Source organism: Ovis aries, chromosome 13 (genome assembly GCF_016772045.2).
Source record: "Ovis aries strain OAR_USU_Benz2616 breed Rambouillet chromosome 13, ARS-UI_Ramb_v3.0, whole genome shotgun sequence".
NCBI lineage: Eukaryota > Metazoa > Chordata > Mammalia > Artiodactyla > Bovidae > Ovis > Ovis aries.
In genome coordinates, this window is record NC_056066.1 from 17,325,088 (window position 1) to 17,341,211 (window position 16,124).

The 16,124-nt window shown below is 43.7% G+C and overlaps 1 protein-coding gene across 2 annotated transcripts in view; it reads right to left on the reverse strand.

The window, feature by feature from the left end:
• APBB1IP (amyloid beta precursor protein binding family B member 1 interacting protein) overlaps nt 1-16,124 on the reverse strand; it is a 78,992-nt gene that overhangs the window by 5,405 nt on the left and 57,463 nt on the right. For both annotated transcript variants that reach the window (XM_042230458.2, XM_027976552.2), the window contains 5 exons: nt 12,968-13,054; nt 11,330-11,473; nt 9,138-9,248; nt 4,255-4,353; nt 3,252-3,366 (listed from right to left, as the gene is read on the reverse strand). In XM_042230458.2, the coding sequence (XP_042086392.1) occupies nt 3,252-3,366; nt 4,255-4,353; nt 9,138-9,248; nt 11,330-11,473; nt 12,968-13,054 (556 nt within the window). The remainder of the gene's footprint in view (nt 1-3,251; nt 3,367-4,254; nt 4,354-9,137; nt 9,249-11,329; nt 11,474-12,967; nt 13,055-16,124) is intronic.

Consider the following 16,124-nt stretch of genomic DNA (forward strand, 5'->3'; position numbering starts at 1 on the left):
TAAGAATTGATGCTTTTGAACTGTGGGGTTGAAGACTTGAGAGTTCCCTGGACTGCGAGGAGATCAAACCAGGTAATCCTAAAGGAGATCAGTCCTGAATATTCATTGGAAGGACTGATGCTGAAGGTGAAGCTCCAATATTTTGGCCACCTGATGCAAAGAACCCACTCACTGGAAAAGACCCTGATGCTGGGAGAGGTTGAAGGCAGGAGGAAAAGGGGACGACAGAGGATGAGATGGTTGGATGGCATCATCAACTCAATGGACATGAGTCTGAGCAAGCTCTGGGAGTTGGTGATGGACAGGAAGCCTGGCGTGCTGTAGTCCATGGGGTCACAACGAGTCAGACACGACTGAGCGACTGAACTGAACTGACCGTACAGAAACAGTCCCTGACAGCATGATTTCCTTCAGTTTCTAGAGGAGGTAACAGATAGTAAACTAACAGTTACACAGATTGTTAATTATGACTGGCCTACAAAGGACAATTTATTTGAGATCTGAAAATGCAGAAATTAGCCCATTTAGAAAGAAATTAGAAAGAAAGAGTACCATAGGGACTTCCAGTGGCTAAGACTCTGTGCACCCAATGCTGAGGACGCAGGTTCGATTCCTGGTTGGAGGACTAGATCCCACATGCTGAAGCTAAGAGTTCACACGTGTGCCCAGGTCACTTCAGTCCTGTCTGACTCTTTGTGACCCCATGGACTATAGCATGCCAGGCTCCTCTTTCCATGGGTTTCTCCAGGCAAGAATGCTGGAGTAGATTGTGATACCCTCCCCCAGGGGATCTGCCCAACCCAGGAATCGAACCCACATCTCTTATGTCTCCTGCATTGGCAGGCGGGTTCTTTACTACTAGCGCCACCTGGGAAGAGTTCACATGCGGCCACTGAAAGATCCCACTTAGGAGACCCTGGTTCGATTCCTGGGTTGGGCAGATCCGCTGGAGAAGGGATAGGCTACCCATTCTTGTATTCTTGGGCTTCCCCTGTGGCTCAGCTGGTAAAGAATCCGCCTGCAATGCAGAAGACCTGGGTTGGATCCCTGGGTTGGGAAGATCTCCTGGAGAAGGGAACAGCTACCCAGTCCAGTATTCCGGCCTGGAGAGTACGTGTGGGAAGATTCCACAGGATACAACTAAAGACCTGGTACAGCCAAATAAATAATAAACATGAAAAAAAGAGATCTAGTTAAAAAAGAAAAGAGCCTCATAAACAAGGAAGAGCATCTGTGAAGTCTCTCAGAAAGGAGGATGCTTGGGGCTTTGAAAAATTGGGGGAAAAAAACAACAGATGGGTTTTGTGACAAGAACAGGAAGACAGGTGGGGAAAGAGGCAAAACGTGCGAGGCTCGTGTCATGCAGGTTCTGGTGGCCTTGCTGGGGACTGGGGACTTATCTGAGAGCAGCAGAAAGCATCGGGAGGGCTGGAGCACCAGCCTGTGGGGCCACGTGAAGATGGTGGCGGTCTGGATTTGATGGCAATGGAGACAGACAGGCACGGACAGATCTGACCAATACTCAGAAGGTAGAATCAACAAGATTGAGGAGTGACTGAAATTGAAGGTGAATGAGCTTTTCTTAGTCAAAAGCTATGGTTTTTCCAATAGTCATGTACGGATGTGAGAGCTGGACTATAAAGAAAGCTGAGTGCCGAAGAACTGATGCTTTCAAATTGTGGTGCTGGAGAAGACTCTTGAGTGTCCTTTGGACTGCAAGGAGATCAATCACTCCTTTAGGAAATTAACCCTGAATATTCATTGGAAGGACTGATGCTGAAGCTGAAGCTCCAATACTTTGGCCACCCGATGTGAAGAGCAGACTCACTGGAAAAGACCCTGATGCTGGGAAAGATTGAAGGCAGGAGGAGAAGGGGACAACAGAGGACGAGATGATTATATAGCATCACCGATTCAATGGACATAAATTTGAGCAAACTGCCAGAGACAGTGAAGGACAGGGAAGCGTGGCATGCTGTAGTCCACGGGGTTGCAAAGAGTCGGACACAACTTGACAACAATGAGCTTTTCTTGCACGTTTCCTGCAGGAGTAATTGGGCAGATGATAATGTTATTTGTGGAAATAGAACAATCATGGGGGAGCAAGTCGGGAGAGGAAGAGGATGGGCTCAGTTTTACAGATGTTTAGTTTGAGGTCTGGGGTGCATTCAGATAAAGCCACTGAGCAGACAGTTGGATACATGGGTTTGAAGGTCAACAGAGAAGCCTGGATTGGATTTATACAGTTATAGGTGGTCAGCGTTTAGATCAGATCACTTAGGGAGATAGTATGAGAGTAGGGTTAGGACTGACTCGGCCTTGGGTAATTTAAGTTGGGGTAGAAGAAGAATAACCCTGCTCTAATAAAGAGCGGGTTGAAAAAGGGTAGCTAGAGAAGTTAAGGTCGGGTGTGGGACTTGGAGGGTAATACCCCAGAAAAGGGGTTGGCTCCAGGAGGAGTGGTCAGTTGTGTTGGGGTTGCTGAAAGGGCAACTAGAAAGAAGGGTTTATGGGACTTCCTTGATGGTCCAGTAGTTAAGACTCTACACTGCCAATGGAGGGGCCTGGGGTTTGATCCCTGCTGGGGGAACTGAGATCCCCATGCTGTGGGGTATAGCTGGAAAATTTAAATTAAAAAAAAAAAGAGGAGGTTATAGTAGTTTGATTTAGCAAGAGCATTTTCCATGACATACTAGAGGCAGGAGCCTGACTGCAATGGTTATGAAGAGTGAACAGTCATTGCTGTTTACAAACTAAGTCATGTCTGACTCTTTTGCGACCCCATGGACTGTAGCCTGCCAGCCTCCTCTGTCCAGAGGATTACCCTGGCAAGAATACTGGAGTGGATTGCCATTTCCTTTTCCATGGGATCTTCCCAGCCCAGTGACTGAACCCAGGTCTCCTGCATTGGCAGGCAGATTCTTTACCACTGGGAAGCCCCGGGGAGGGAACAGGAAGTAGAATAACAGAGAAAGCAAATACAGTCCACCCTTTAGAACAGTCTGCTTGTCCGATGGAGCAGGAGGGGGATTTGGAGTCATAGGAGGGTTTTAAATTTGTTTCTTTGAAGAAGGGATTGGTGTTGATGAGAAGGATACAGTAGAGGAGGAGAGAACGTGGAAGAGAATGGCATAATAACGCATGCACGTCTGGTCTTTGTCCTGGGATTCTGGCATAGAACTGCGTATCTTCCAGTTGAGCACAAGCTCTGAGCTTGGAACAGGTGTCAGAATCTCCCCCCAGCGTGGTACCTGTGGAAGGCGGGGCTGGTGGCACTGCGTTGACTGTGCCCAGGTTTGTCCACCGAGAGGCAAGCCCTGCCTTGGCCGTGGCCCGCTGATAGTTATCATACAGCGTCTTCCCATACTAGAGAGAGAACACAAAAGAAGCAACAGAGCAATCCATTTATCCCAAACTCTGCACTCCACTGCAATCTACAAATTCAGGGAAAAGAGGACCTCATGACTATTCCTTTTACTCCTTTCCTGAGATACTTTTAGTAGAAGTATTTCCATTAAAAAGAAAAATCCACAAACCATGTTTTCATATGTGAGATAATACTCCAGATTAGCAAAATCAGGTAATATTTGTACCTCCCCACGAGAAGGGAGCTTTAGCTATGCAGTGTGATGACACGAGTGAGTGAGTGAGTGAAGTCACTCAGTCGTGTCCGACTCTTTGCGACCCCGTGGACTGTAGCTCACCAGGCCTCTCCGTCCATGGGATTCTCCAGGCAAGAATACTGCAGTGGGGTGCCATTTCCTGTCTCTATGTAATTTTGCCATAGCTTGCATCTCATGTTTCTTAATTACACATAACACTTGCAAAGCTCTCCAGAAATCAATATCTGCAATGGCTCGTGTGAAAATAAATCCCTGCTTCTCAGGTCATGGGAGAGGTCCATGTGCCAACCACTCCCACTTAACTCAGTAAAAAACCAATAGGCAAATAAATGAGGTGACAGTGGTGGCATTGACTTAGTGAGAATGGATCAGGTGTTGGGACTTTCCTCATGGTCCAGTGGTTAAGACTCTGAGCTCCCAATTCAAGGGGCCTGGGTTTGATCCCTGGTCAGGGAACTAGATCCCACTGGCCACAACTAAGATCTTGTGCAGCCAAAAAAAAAAAAAAAAAAAGGAAAAGAAAAAAGAAGAATGAATCAGCTGCTTCCGAGTGACACAAAGATTGGACCCAGGTCAATGTGCCAGGCTGGCTGGCAAATTCAAGGTTGGGTGAGTCCACCCATTCTCTTACCTTGGCAATCCTGATTCCTGTGACCCACTGGCTTAGCGCTCTGGCATCATCACAGCACAGATACTTGATATACTGGGACTCCTTCTGAATCTGGGGATGCTGGAAAAAAAAGTCATTCCAAAGACCATTTGTAAACTCTTCACAAATTAGCACCTTTCAAAAAATGTTTAGAAAATTCTCACAGCGTCTGAAATTTCCTGAGATGGTGGCCAAAATCACTGGTAGCAATCTTAGAATTAGAAACAGGGGTACTTTTTTATAGAGGCTAAGTTTGGAAAGAATTGACATGATTTATCACAAGCACTTTTTACTGTATTATCAACAGCCATGTCCATTCCTGGTTTTTGAACATCTGGAAACCTCCACATCTTTCATGTTTCTAGCCCTACAAGAAATCCAAGCCACGTCTCCATTTATCAGATATCAGGGAGCTTGTGTGCTGTGATTCTCAAGTCAAGGAATTAATGCTTTCGTGAGTCTCATGCAGGCCTAGGGTTACTTCTGGTACGAGGAATTCAGGGTTTTGCCCCATCTTCTGTCATCTCTTCCCCACATGGATGGCCCAGAGAAGGAGTATCTCTGTCCAATTTTAAGAGGCAGTGAGCTGGGTGCTGCACTAGGGGGTCACCCAGGCCTTCCAGGAGCTCTCGGTCAAAGAGTGCAGTGATGGGCAGGTGCAAAGGGAATGGAGTGTTCAAGGTCCAAGGTCACACAGAACATTCTTGTCTTTCAGCACCAGAAACACGGCTCCCTAACTTCCAACCAAACTTTCCAACTGAACCAGAACAGAACTTTCTGGTCCGGCCCTTGTGTAAGAGGGGCAAAACATAAGGTGTCTCCAGCAATCTGGTGTTTATAATTGTTCTTAGAAAACAGCTATTTTTTTTTCCCCTGGAGGAATTTAAAAAGTTGATTTTTGTTACCTTGGGGTTGGTATATTAAAGTGTGTGTGTGTGTGTGTGTGTGTGTGTGTGTGTGTGTGTGTGTGTGCATGTCATGTGATGGGAAAGCTGGGTTCCCAGGAGCAGACTGTAAATCATATTGTGCTTGGAGTGAAAGGCAGGAAGCAGCTGTTTGGGTAGAGGGATCCACTTAAACAGCACAATCAACAATTTTTTTAGTGTGTTCATCCAGAGTAAAATGTGGTTCTTTCTTTAAACACAGTGGCTACTGAGCACAAAACACAGGTAAGAACACTTGACCTTGAGTTCTAACCACGGCTCCTCCTGTGATGAAGAGGTTGATGTACAGACTTTGGTTTATTCTTCCCAACATTAGTGGCGTGCATCTCACCAACTTCCTCATATCACAAGTGTATCAGGATTGGATAAAGGAGAATTAAACATCAAGTGATCTTGAAGATAACCTCAAAGATCACTTGTGAGCCTCAGATTTTATGATTCCAAGACGAGCTGCCTGGTGGGCTCAAGGCTCCTTTCTGGCTCCCCCATCAAGGCAGGAACCCTGCAGGCTCCCGGGAGGCCACTCAGTGAGTCCCTGTGCTTAGTCTTCTGCCATGTCCTGGGACCTTGCCAAGGTGTTTACTCCCCTGAGCTTTTAGCCTGAAAATATTTGCAAAGAAGTTTAAGGAAAAATGCCAGCTCCAGGCCACTGGCCAGCCTCTTCTGCCATTGGTTTGGTTGCTCTGACCACAGAAAGGGAGAAGCTCCTGCAGACATGCCATGCAGCACACAAAGGTCAGAGCAACTGACCTTGTCCAAAGGGACCTTACAGATCCTCAAAACAGTGGGAGACCAGAGAGGCTAAGCTGTGTATCCAAAGTCACACAGAGCGGCAGAACCCTAATGAGAACCGAGGGCTCGTGCGTCCAGTAGATAGCTCTGGGTGGTTAGGCAGAGATGAGGAAGAGTGGCTCACACCGTACTTAGGAAGTGGTCGCTGGGGTGTTGCTGAGAGAGATGTATGTAAATAAGCGCACGATCACTCAACGACATGGTCAAGTCTGCAGCAAAAGTTGAAAAACAGAGAAAAGTTCTTTGGAAAAGGTGACAGCTGTGGAAGGAAGAGGCAGATAAGAACCTGGAAGCTTGGTGGACATGCAAACTCCTAGGCCAGATCCCAGACCCACAGAATATCAGAAGCTCTGGGGGCCCAACCACCTGTCTTAACAGCTCTCCTGGTGAGTCCCATGCACTCTCAAGTTTGAGAAATGCTGGTCAACAGGCATGTTTAACTGGTACTGGAGTGCGGTAAGAATGATTCCAGTTCTTGCTCACTGGTTATGTCTGTCAACATGGCACTAACGGTCTGGCAGGCAGAGATGGTTTACTCTGCACTAGACGTGTTATTTCCACTTCTTAGCAGAGGGCAGTGAAGCTTAGAGAGTCTTGACACTGTGCCAGGAGACAGAGCCAGGACTCAAAACTCCCATCTTCCTGGCAGCACCCTCCATGGATGGTTGTAATCCATGGGTTCATCCTGAGTAAGAAGCTCCTGGGTTGAACTTCTCAACCTGCGCATGTCTGTGAACTCACACGATCTCTTAACATGCTACTCTAATCCTGAACCTTTTCTGCAATGTATGTACATACTCTTTGAATTCTGTCAACCTGCTCACCCTCATGAAATCTTTGCATATCAAGACTTTCTTCTCCCCTCCAGAGTGGACAGAAAGGGCAATAAGTGACCAGAATGTTTATAAGAAAATTAAGTTCTCCAAAGGATGACTGACCCTTTTACTCAGCAAATGAGTAAAAATTCCCAGCATTTTGGGAAGGAAGTGAGAAGTGTGCCTAAGTGCAAAACGAGCAGGGCGACTGCCCATTAAGGAACCTGGCTTAAGAACAGAATCCGTCATCATCATTTGAGAAAAGGGAAATGCATGTTCCTGGTGGGTTGTTTGTTTATTCTGATTTTTGTTTGTTCTTGTATCGTCAAGCCTGCATTTTTCTCCACCTCAGAGCCCTTGGCCCTGTCCATGGGAGGCCCTCAGCTGGGTCTCAGCATCACCATTCTCGGTGCAGCCCAGGGTGACCTGCATCCCAGGCCAGATAGTTCAACACATGATCCTGGGACCTAGTCCCAAGTTTGTGAGTCAGCACTAGTAACCACATTCCCACCCTGCTCACTGGGTCTAAATCCTCAGCCTGGAGCCCTCTAGGTCTGAGATCTCTGCTTTCTCTTGCTGAAACTCTCTGCTCCAGCCTCTGGCCATGGGTTTATGGGCCCTTACCCCCTCTGACAACTTTCATTGTATTTGTCTGCTCTGAAGCGTATTTCATCACCAGCAGAGAAGCCCTGACTGTTGATGCTTAGAGCCAGAAGACATTCTTACGCCGTGCAGGCATTAGGATGCCCATGTGCAAAGGAGGGCCTCTGTGTTCCTAAGTTCTCAGAGTCTCAGGACTGCAAACGAGGGCCCCGAGGGCAGACAGCAACACAGTGAAAACACAGTTCAAGAGCAGCTGGGGCTGGGGTTAAGGGAGGCAGAGAAGAGATTTTGTGTGCCGGCAAACAGTGTCTGAGAGAATAGCCTCCCCACACCACCCACCCTGCCTTGGCTTCTCATCCTGGTTCAGCTAGTTCCTGGCTGAGAGTCTCTGTGCCCAGATTCCACATCTACAAACTATGGAGAGAGGCTTGCCCGGTGGCTCAGTGGTAAAGAATCCACCTGCCGTTACAGGAGACACAGGTTCGATCCCTGGTCCGGGAAGATCCCACATGCCACGGAGCAACCAAGCCTGTGCACCAGAACTACTGAGCCTGTGCTCTAGAGCCCGGGAGCCGCAGCAAGAGAAGTCAACCACACGAGAAGGCCGTGCGCCACAGCTAGAGAGTAGCCTTCACTCTCCGCAACCAGAGAAAGTCTGTGCGCAGCAACGAAGACCCAGCACAGCCAAAAGTAAATAAAGAAATCAAACTAGGGAGGACTGTGGCTCTTACCACAGAAGGCTGATAAAGGACTAAATGAATTAATCTATTAATTAACATATGAAAAGTGCTTAAATCACTGCATTGCAGATGCAGTGTATAATGTGTTTGCCACTGTTCTCATGGCCCTTTCTATGCCAGTATTTTATTACTGTAAGAGGAGTATAACCTTTAAAAATGGTGCATCGCTATATTGTACACTTGTCATTTATATAACATTGCACAGCAATGTTTATGATTTAATAAAAAATAACAAAGTATATTTGCAGGAAAAAAAGAAGTTCTGCGCACAGCCTTGCACCTGAGCCGAATGGAATGAGATAACCTGGGTTTTTCTGGTGTGAACTTGTGAAGGGCAATTTGTGGTGTCAGAGGCAATGGCGTGGCCAGAAGAGCTCCATAAATCCCTTGAGTCCATTTCTAGGAGTCAGTTGTTACATTTGGCAGAGAAAAGTTACTTCTGCCCAACCTTCCAAAATATGGTGCTAATGTCAACCTTACCAGACACCTGATAATATATACTGTCTTTTGATAATGTGCACTTTAATAAAGTTTCGAGACCCACTAATACTATTTTTAGAAAAAGATTTTTTTTTCTATTTTTCTATTTTCTATATTTTTCTAGGAAGTCTTGTCAACTTCCTAATTTCTCAAAATATCTTACAATGGAATAAGGCCCTGATAAAGAACTGAACAATCAATCATTTTGTCAATAAAATTATAAATAAAATCTGTCCAAAATGTAGAGCTTTTATTCTCATAAAGTGATGAAGAAATCCAGACAGGCTAACTTGGAAGTTTTAGACTCAGTAACAGACTTTGGGGGAAATAATCCGAACTGGGTAGAAATGCTTTCTCCTCTCCTACTTTGGTTTACAATAAAAAGCTTATTATGTTATACTTGTAGTTAGCTGTATAACACTGAACATTTCTTAAAAGGAAATAACTGATTCAAACTGCTTACAGATCTAAGGTAAGGACTTAAAACCTACCTTTAAAACAAAGCAGTAGTCAGTGGGTGCTTTGTATTTCATTTTACACTGAATCCCATAGTAAATGTTGACATTTTCAAACTGTATAAAACAGGCCAGATCTCGAGATGTCTGAAAGAGAAGGAAAAAAATAACCTCAACCTAGCTGACAGGTAATATTTCCCCAAGGTTGTTCACGGTACAATGAAGGGTTATATTTTAGTAGGAAAATACAGAATTTCAGGTGTTACTTAAGCATTTACCATGTAGCCTTCTAAAAGCCAGGCCTACATTTTAAGAAGTGAAAGAGCACATCTAGGGCAGAGCAGCGTGCCACAGGTGGAGCAAAAGATTACACTGGTGTCCTAGCTCCTAGAGACGACTAGACGTGGGCCCCTAGAGACCACTGGCTGACCCCGAGACTTCAATACTGTGTTGTTGTGGTCCAGACACAGGGATTGAGCACCTTGTCAGATGTTTTATTTTAGCTTTTGCCACTTTAAGTCACTGATGGATTTCATGACTGAGCATTTAGGAAAAAAGTCCCTTGTGGATGAACAATGAGTGGTATTTGATGTTCAGAAAATCAGCACACATTTCATGAATCTCTTCTTGAGGAGAAAAGACTCCTTTCATGCCATCTCTTTAGGGCTGGCAGTGTTGCTATGGAAACAGAGTCCCCTCCATAAGTATAGCACACGTTGTGAAGACCTCTAATCTACAAAGTTGGTGACACATCAACTACAGATTTGTTCTATTACTTTTTCTCTCCTCTCATATTCTGTTTTTTAATGAATAAAAAATAAAGGGCAGAATTATTACATCTCAATGCACTGCCGCTGCTACTGCTGCTAAGTCGCATCTGTCGTGTCCGATCTCAATGCACAATTATTCTTTATTATATGGTAGTACATTTTTTTCTTGTGAGAGCTTTTCTTCTGGATTTTCAAAGTTCTAGTCTTTTTAATTAGAAAAATAAAACATTCATCCTAATTTAAAAATAAATATTGATTTATATTTAAAGATAAATTAAATATAAATAAATATATATTTAAAAGAAAAATGAAAATCTTCCTTCACCCTTCTTTCCTCATTTCATTTCTCTCCTCCAGAAAAGAGATTCTTCCAAATGTTTTGGGGGATATATTTATATGCCTATGTATGTATAGACATATTCACCTATAAAATTTTAAAAATATAAATGAGATTTTACTCTTAATATTTTTTCATGAATTTATTCTTTTTCTTAACACTATATCTTGGGGTCTATGTCAGGATGTATGAAAGGCTATATCACGCTGTATAGTTGCATAACATTACACTGTACAGATGTAATTATTTATTTAACCATGCTACTATAGATGACTAGAGGCTATTTTAATATCATGCTATTACAAAAAATACTTTAAAATACTCTGTGGGGTAGACTGCTAAACATGGAGCCAGCCTTTGAAGGGGTATTCCCTTTTACATTTGCCTAGATCTTGCTAAACTGTCCCCCAATTTGGCTATACCCAGATGTATGATTCCAGATAAAAGAAGTCTTACTCTTATCCCTACAGAACAATAGAGTAAAAAGGGAGGGAAAAAAGTCCTCTGAAATCAATAGGTTAAAAAATGAATTAATCTTTAGAGAAATGCTTTGGTCATAATTTCTGAGACCTGATCTTTAAAGTAGATAGATTTCTTTACCTTTAAAAGAAAGCAGCTGAAAGATTCAGGATTTCAGAAATTCTATCCTAAAAGCATATTTATTTGAATAAGCACTGTCATCACATGAATCTCACAGCAAAAGGCAGAGTACTGAAATTTCCACCTGAGGATTTCTTTAGTTTTTCCCTGGTAGCTCAGCTGGTAAAGAATCCACCTTCAATGCAGGAGACCCCAGTTCTATTCCTGGGTTGGGAAGATCTGCTGGAGAAGGGATAGGCTACCCACTCCAGTATTCTTGGGCTTCCCTTGTGGCTCAGCTGGAAAAGAATCCACCTGCAATGCAGGAGACTTGGGTTTGATCCCTGGGTTGGGAAGACCCCCTGGAGAAGGGAAAGGCTACCCACTCCAGAATTGGGAAAGGGTACCCACTCCAGTATTCTGGCCTAGAGAATTCCATGGATTGTATAGTCCATAGGGTTGCAAAGAGTTGGACACGACTGAGTGACTTTTACTTTCATGAAATGCCTTTTTTATAAGCATTTTTTTTTAAAATTTCTGACCTTAGTCTTTCCTTTGGGGACATAATAAATTCCAGAAGCTCGTAAAAGAAAATAGCGCCTTTTCCATGATTTCTTCCCATCTTCTTTCAAATAAAGAGCTCCCTCGAGTTCTGGCACAATGACGGATGTTCCACAGAAACTCTCCTGAAATTGAGATTCCAATGATATAAAACCCATCAGAGATAAAACATATATTTTGTTCACATTGAAATAAACTGTGGCAAGCTAAAAATCATTTTGTCTACAGCTCTAATTGAATGCACATATTGACACTGCATACTATTTGCCAAGAGACAGGAGGAACACGGTGATTGAATTTCAGCTCCAGAGTTCAATTTCTAGGCTTCTTGACCACTTAGCTCTGTGATTCTGAGCAAGTGATTCAACCTCAGTGCCTTTACTTGCAAAATAAGAGTGCTGATAGCCCCAACTTCATAAGGAAGGTAGTGAGTACAATCTTGGTACAGATTGTGGAAGTATTACATAAAATTTATTTCTATTACTGTAGGTGGATAAATATATAACTTATTCCTTTACCTGTAAGTGGAAAAGTTATGATTTCACTGCTAGTAAATAGAAAAATTTTTATCATTAATTCTGTACATAAAATATGTATAAATTAGTATTTTATTTTTGGCATACTTTTAAATTGAGATACAGCTGACATAGAAAATTGCATTAGATTTAGGTATATGACCTAATGATTTGAGGTATGTATATACTGCAAAATGGTCACCATCATAAGTGCAGTTAATATCTATCACCCCACATAGTTATACACTTTTTTCCCTCATGATGAGCATCAGTGAACTGGCTCCAGGCAGGAATGTGGGCCCAGGTGTCACCAGGTCTTCTGACTTTTCAAGAGAAGCCACAAATCTCCTAATTCAAAAGGTCATCATGTTGTTGGGATGACAAAAATCTGGGGCTCCCATGCCCATTTGTGACCTGTGGCCTAGCAGGCATCTGCATTATAGGCAGGGACCAGGGCCTCAATTTTTAGCAAAGCTGAAATGTGAAAAGTCATTCAGAAGTTTCAAAAAAATCAACCATCAAATGAACTTCAGCAATACAGCCTTGAGTGATAACCAGACACGTGTAGCATACTTTACACATGGTGCTTCCAGTCTCTTCCTAAATCTTTGTAACAATGCAATACGATACAGGAAACCAAGGTTCTTGGACTTGCCCAATAACACATGAACCTCAACAGGCAGAACCCAACTTGGGTCAGAGCTCAACCGCCATCTCACACTTTCTACCACACCTGCCTGCTGGAGGGGCATCGGAGAACTCACTGCAAAGAAGTCACGCCTGACTTCTGTTAAGAGCATGAAAGCAATGAAATCTATGGAATGTTAGAGATGAGTTTCATGTGGATTACTGTCTTTTCGTCAAGACTTACCAATCCAACTTCATGAAGAGTAAACTATCTTGTCTAAAACAATACTTTTGAACAACCAACTCCAAGAACCAGTTTAATGATCTAAATAGCTATAATTTAGTAATAATTTGATCTTAAAACCCCAAGTTAAAATTTCAGTGTGTCTCTGAATCGCCCATTATTCTGAGAAGCAAATAGTTTTAGATGCAGCTAATATTCCTCTCTTTTCTACTGCTCTGCAAAATTAATCTTACCTCAAGCAAGGATTCCTTGTTCTTCGCATTCATTTTCTCATTTGTTTCCTTGTTTTCTTTTTTTCCTTTGTTATCCAGGTAAAAATTCTAAATAAAATAGTAAAAGATAGGATCAGTAAGGGTTCATCACCATGGTAGCCGCTGCACAGAACCCGCGGTCTTGCTGGAGAGGGACACATACGTGGAGGAGGTAAACTGAGGACCACTGTGGATGGTCTCTGTCAACCAAGTGCTTATCGAGGGGCTTACCAAGTGCTGAGAACTGCCCCACTGGCCAGAAGTAACACCTACCCTTCCCCGCACAGTGTATAATCAGTGAGGAAACAAGCACAAGAGAGAAAACACTTGCAAAGGATACAATTGTCATTTAATTTAACCATGGTCTAGAATTCCATGTCAAATGCTGGAAGCCTGGAGACCCCAGGGCCCTTGGAAAAGCCCAGAACTGGAGGATAGCAGAGCATCCCAGATCCCAGGCCTTTGATCACCATGTAGGGTCCCTGAGGACTAGAGACTCTGGCTTCTCCAGAGAAGCATGAAATCTGGACTTTTATCAGTGTGGGCAACCAATTTTAATTTATAAAAACTGCATGAGTCAGTCACAACACAGAGTTTGCTACTTGGCAACTTCCAGGGACAGAGAGAAGCAGAAAGGACATTTCTGGAAAGAGAACCAGCTTAGCAAAGGCAACAAAGACATCCATGTAGAAGCCCTCACGATTTGGGGGGAGCACCTACTATATGGCAGATCCTCAGCCAGGTGCTTTGCAAAGACCACCTCCAATCCTAATGACAAAGCTGCAAGGTAAGTGACAGCCCCCTCCACTTTACAGGTTAGGACACTGAAGCTCAGCCAGGTTAAACAGCTAGGGCACTGCAGTGCGAATGAACACCAGAGCTAAGTGTGTCTTATGTGTGGGCTCTTACCACCACACCCACTACCCCTGAAACTGAAGGTCAGTGCAGTTCAAGGGCAGAGAGACTAAACTTACGCTAATTCCAGCAGCTCCTGATTCAGGGAGGAGGCAGGGTCCTCGCCTTTCCCATGATTATCCCTTTGGAACATCTGCTTGTGGACTATGTCAGGCAGAACCATCACCATAGTTGAAGCATTTAAGGACTTCTAGGTGGAAACAATGGAGAAGGCGATGGCCCCCCACTCCAGTACTCTTGCCTGGAAAAGCCCATGGATAGAGGAGCCTGGTGGGCTGCAGTCCATGGGGTCGCTAAGAGTCGGACACGACTGAGCGACTTCCCTTTCACTTTTCACTTTCATGCATTGGAGAAGGAAATGGCAACCCACTCCAGTGTTCTTGCCTGGAGAATCCCAGGGATGGAGGAGCCTGGAGGGCTGCCGTCTATGGAGTCGCACAGAGTTGGACACAACTGAAGCGACTTAGCAGCAGCAGCAGGTGGAAACAAAGTTTATAAAATAATGCCTGAAAAAAAATGTATTAAAACTACAACATATAACCCTGGAGGGTAGTGACTAAGTTAAGGAGCCTCCCGAGTCTAGAGACAAATGTTTAGTTACAGGATGACAGTGCTTCCGCAAGTGTGACCCCCCCAGACCACCCCAATGCTCTATTAAATTCATGTTCCCAGGGCCCCCACCTACTGAAGTGGAATCTGAGGGGACCTGAGAATGTTCATTCCAGCACACTTCCTGGATGATTTCTACTTACACTGAAGTTTGAAAATAAAGAGGAAGCAAACTGCAAAGCAAACTTTTTTTAGGAGATCTCCTAGAAACAGAACGTGCCACGATGACAAATTGTTAACTTAAATAGAGGAAACAAGTCAGGTACAACTCCTTCCATAAATCTTATTGAATTATCGTTCTGTTGTTGTTCAGTCACTCAGTCATTTTTGACTGTTTGTGACCCCATGAATTGCAGCACACCAGGCTTCCCTGTCCTTCACTATCTCCTGGAGTTTGCTCAAACTCAATGTCCATCGAGTCGGTGATGCCATCCAACCATCTCATCCTCTGTCACCCCCTTCTCCTCCTGCCCTCAATCTTTCCCAGCATCAGGATCTTTTCCAGTCAGTCAGCTCTTCTCAACAGGTGGCCAAAGTACTGGAGCTTCAGCTTTAGCATCAGTCCTTTCAGTGAATGTTCAAGGTTGATATCCTTGAATTACCTTTTAATGCATTTTTAAAGACAAACTTTTATGTATTATTTGAAAGGACAGCATATTGTGAATTAGTGTGGTTTTCTATAGGGTTTGGAAATTATTCCAATTTTATGTATTTGGCTTGCAGACTCTGATTAGTATAATATGGGATATATACCACCTACCCGAACTCTATACTAAGACCTTACAGGTACACTTTTCATGTCATCCTCACAGCAGCCCCACAATGTAGGTGTGATTGCTATTTCAGATAAGGAAACATATAAGTGATTGCCCAAGAACAATTAGTGCCAGAGCTTTGAATTTTTCATAATCTTTCACAAAGCTAGCGGAGGTGATGGAATTCCAGTTGAGCTATTTCAAATCCCGAAAAATGATGCTGTGAAAGTGCTGCACTCAATATGCCAGCAAATTTGGAAAACTCAGCAGTGGCCACAGGACTGGAAAAGGTCAGTTTTCATTACAATCCCAAAGAAAGGCAATGCCAAAGAATGCTCAAACTACCACACAATTGCACTCATCTCACACGCTAGTAAAGTAATACTCAAAATTCTCCAAGCCAGGCTTCAGTAATACATGAAGCGTAAACTTCCTGATGTTCAAGCTGGTTTTAGAAAAGGCAGAGAAACCAGAGATCAAATTGCCAACATCCACTGGATCATGGAAAAAGCAACAGAGTTCCAGAAAAACATCTATTTCTGCTTTCTTGACTATGCCAAAGCCTTTGACTGTGTGGATCACAATAAACTGTGGAAAATTCTGAGAGAGATGGGAATACAGACCACCTGACCTGCCTCTTGAGAAACCTATATGCAGGTCAGGAAGCAACAGTTAGAACTGGACATGGAACAACAGACTGGTTCCAAATAGGAAAAGGAGTACGTCAAGGCTGTATATTGTCACCCTGCTTATTTAACTTATATGCAGAGTACATCATGAGAAACGCTGGGCTGGAGGAAGCACAAGCTGGAATCAAGATTGCCAGGAGAAATATTAATAACCTCAGATATGCAGATAAC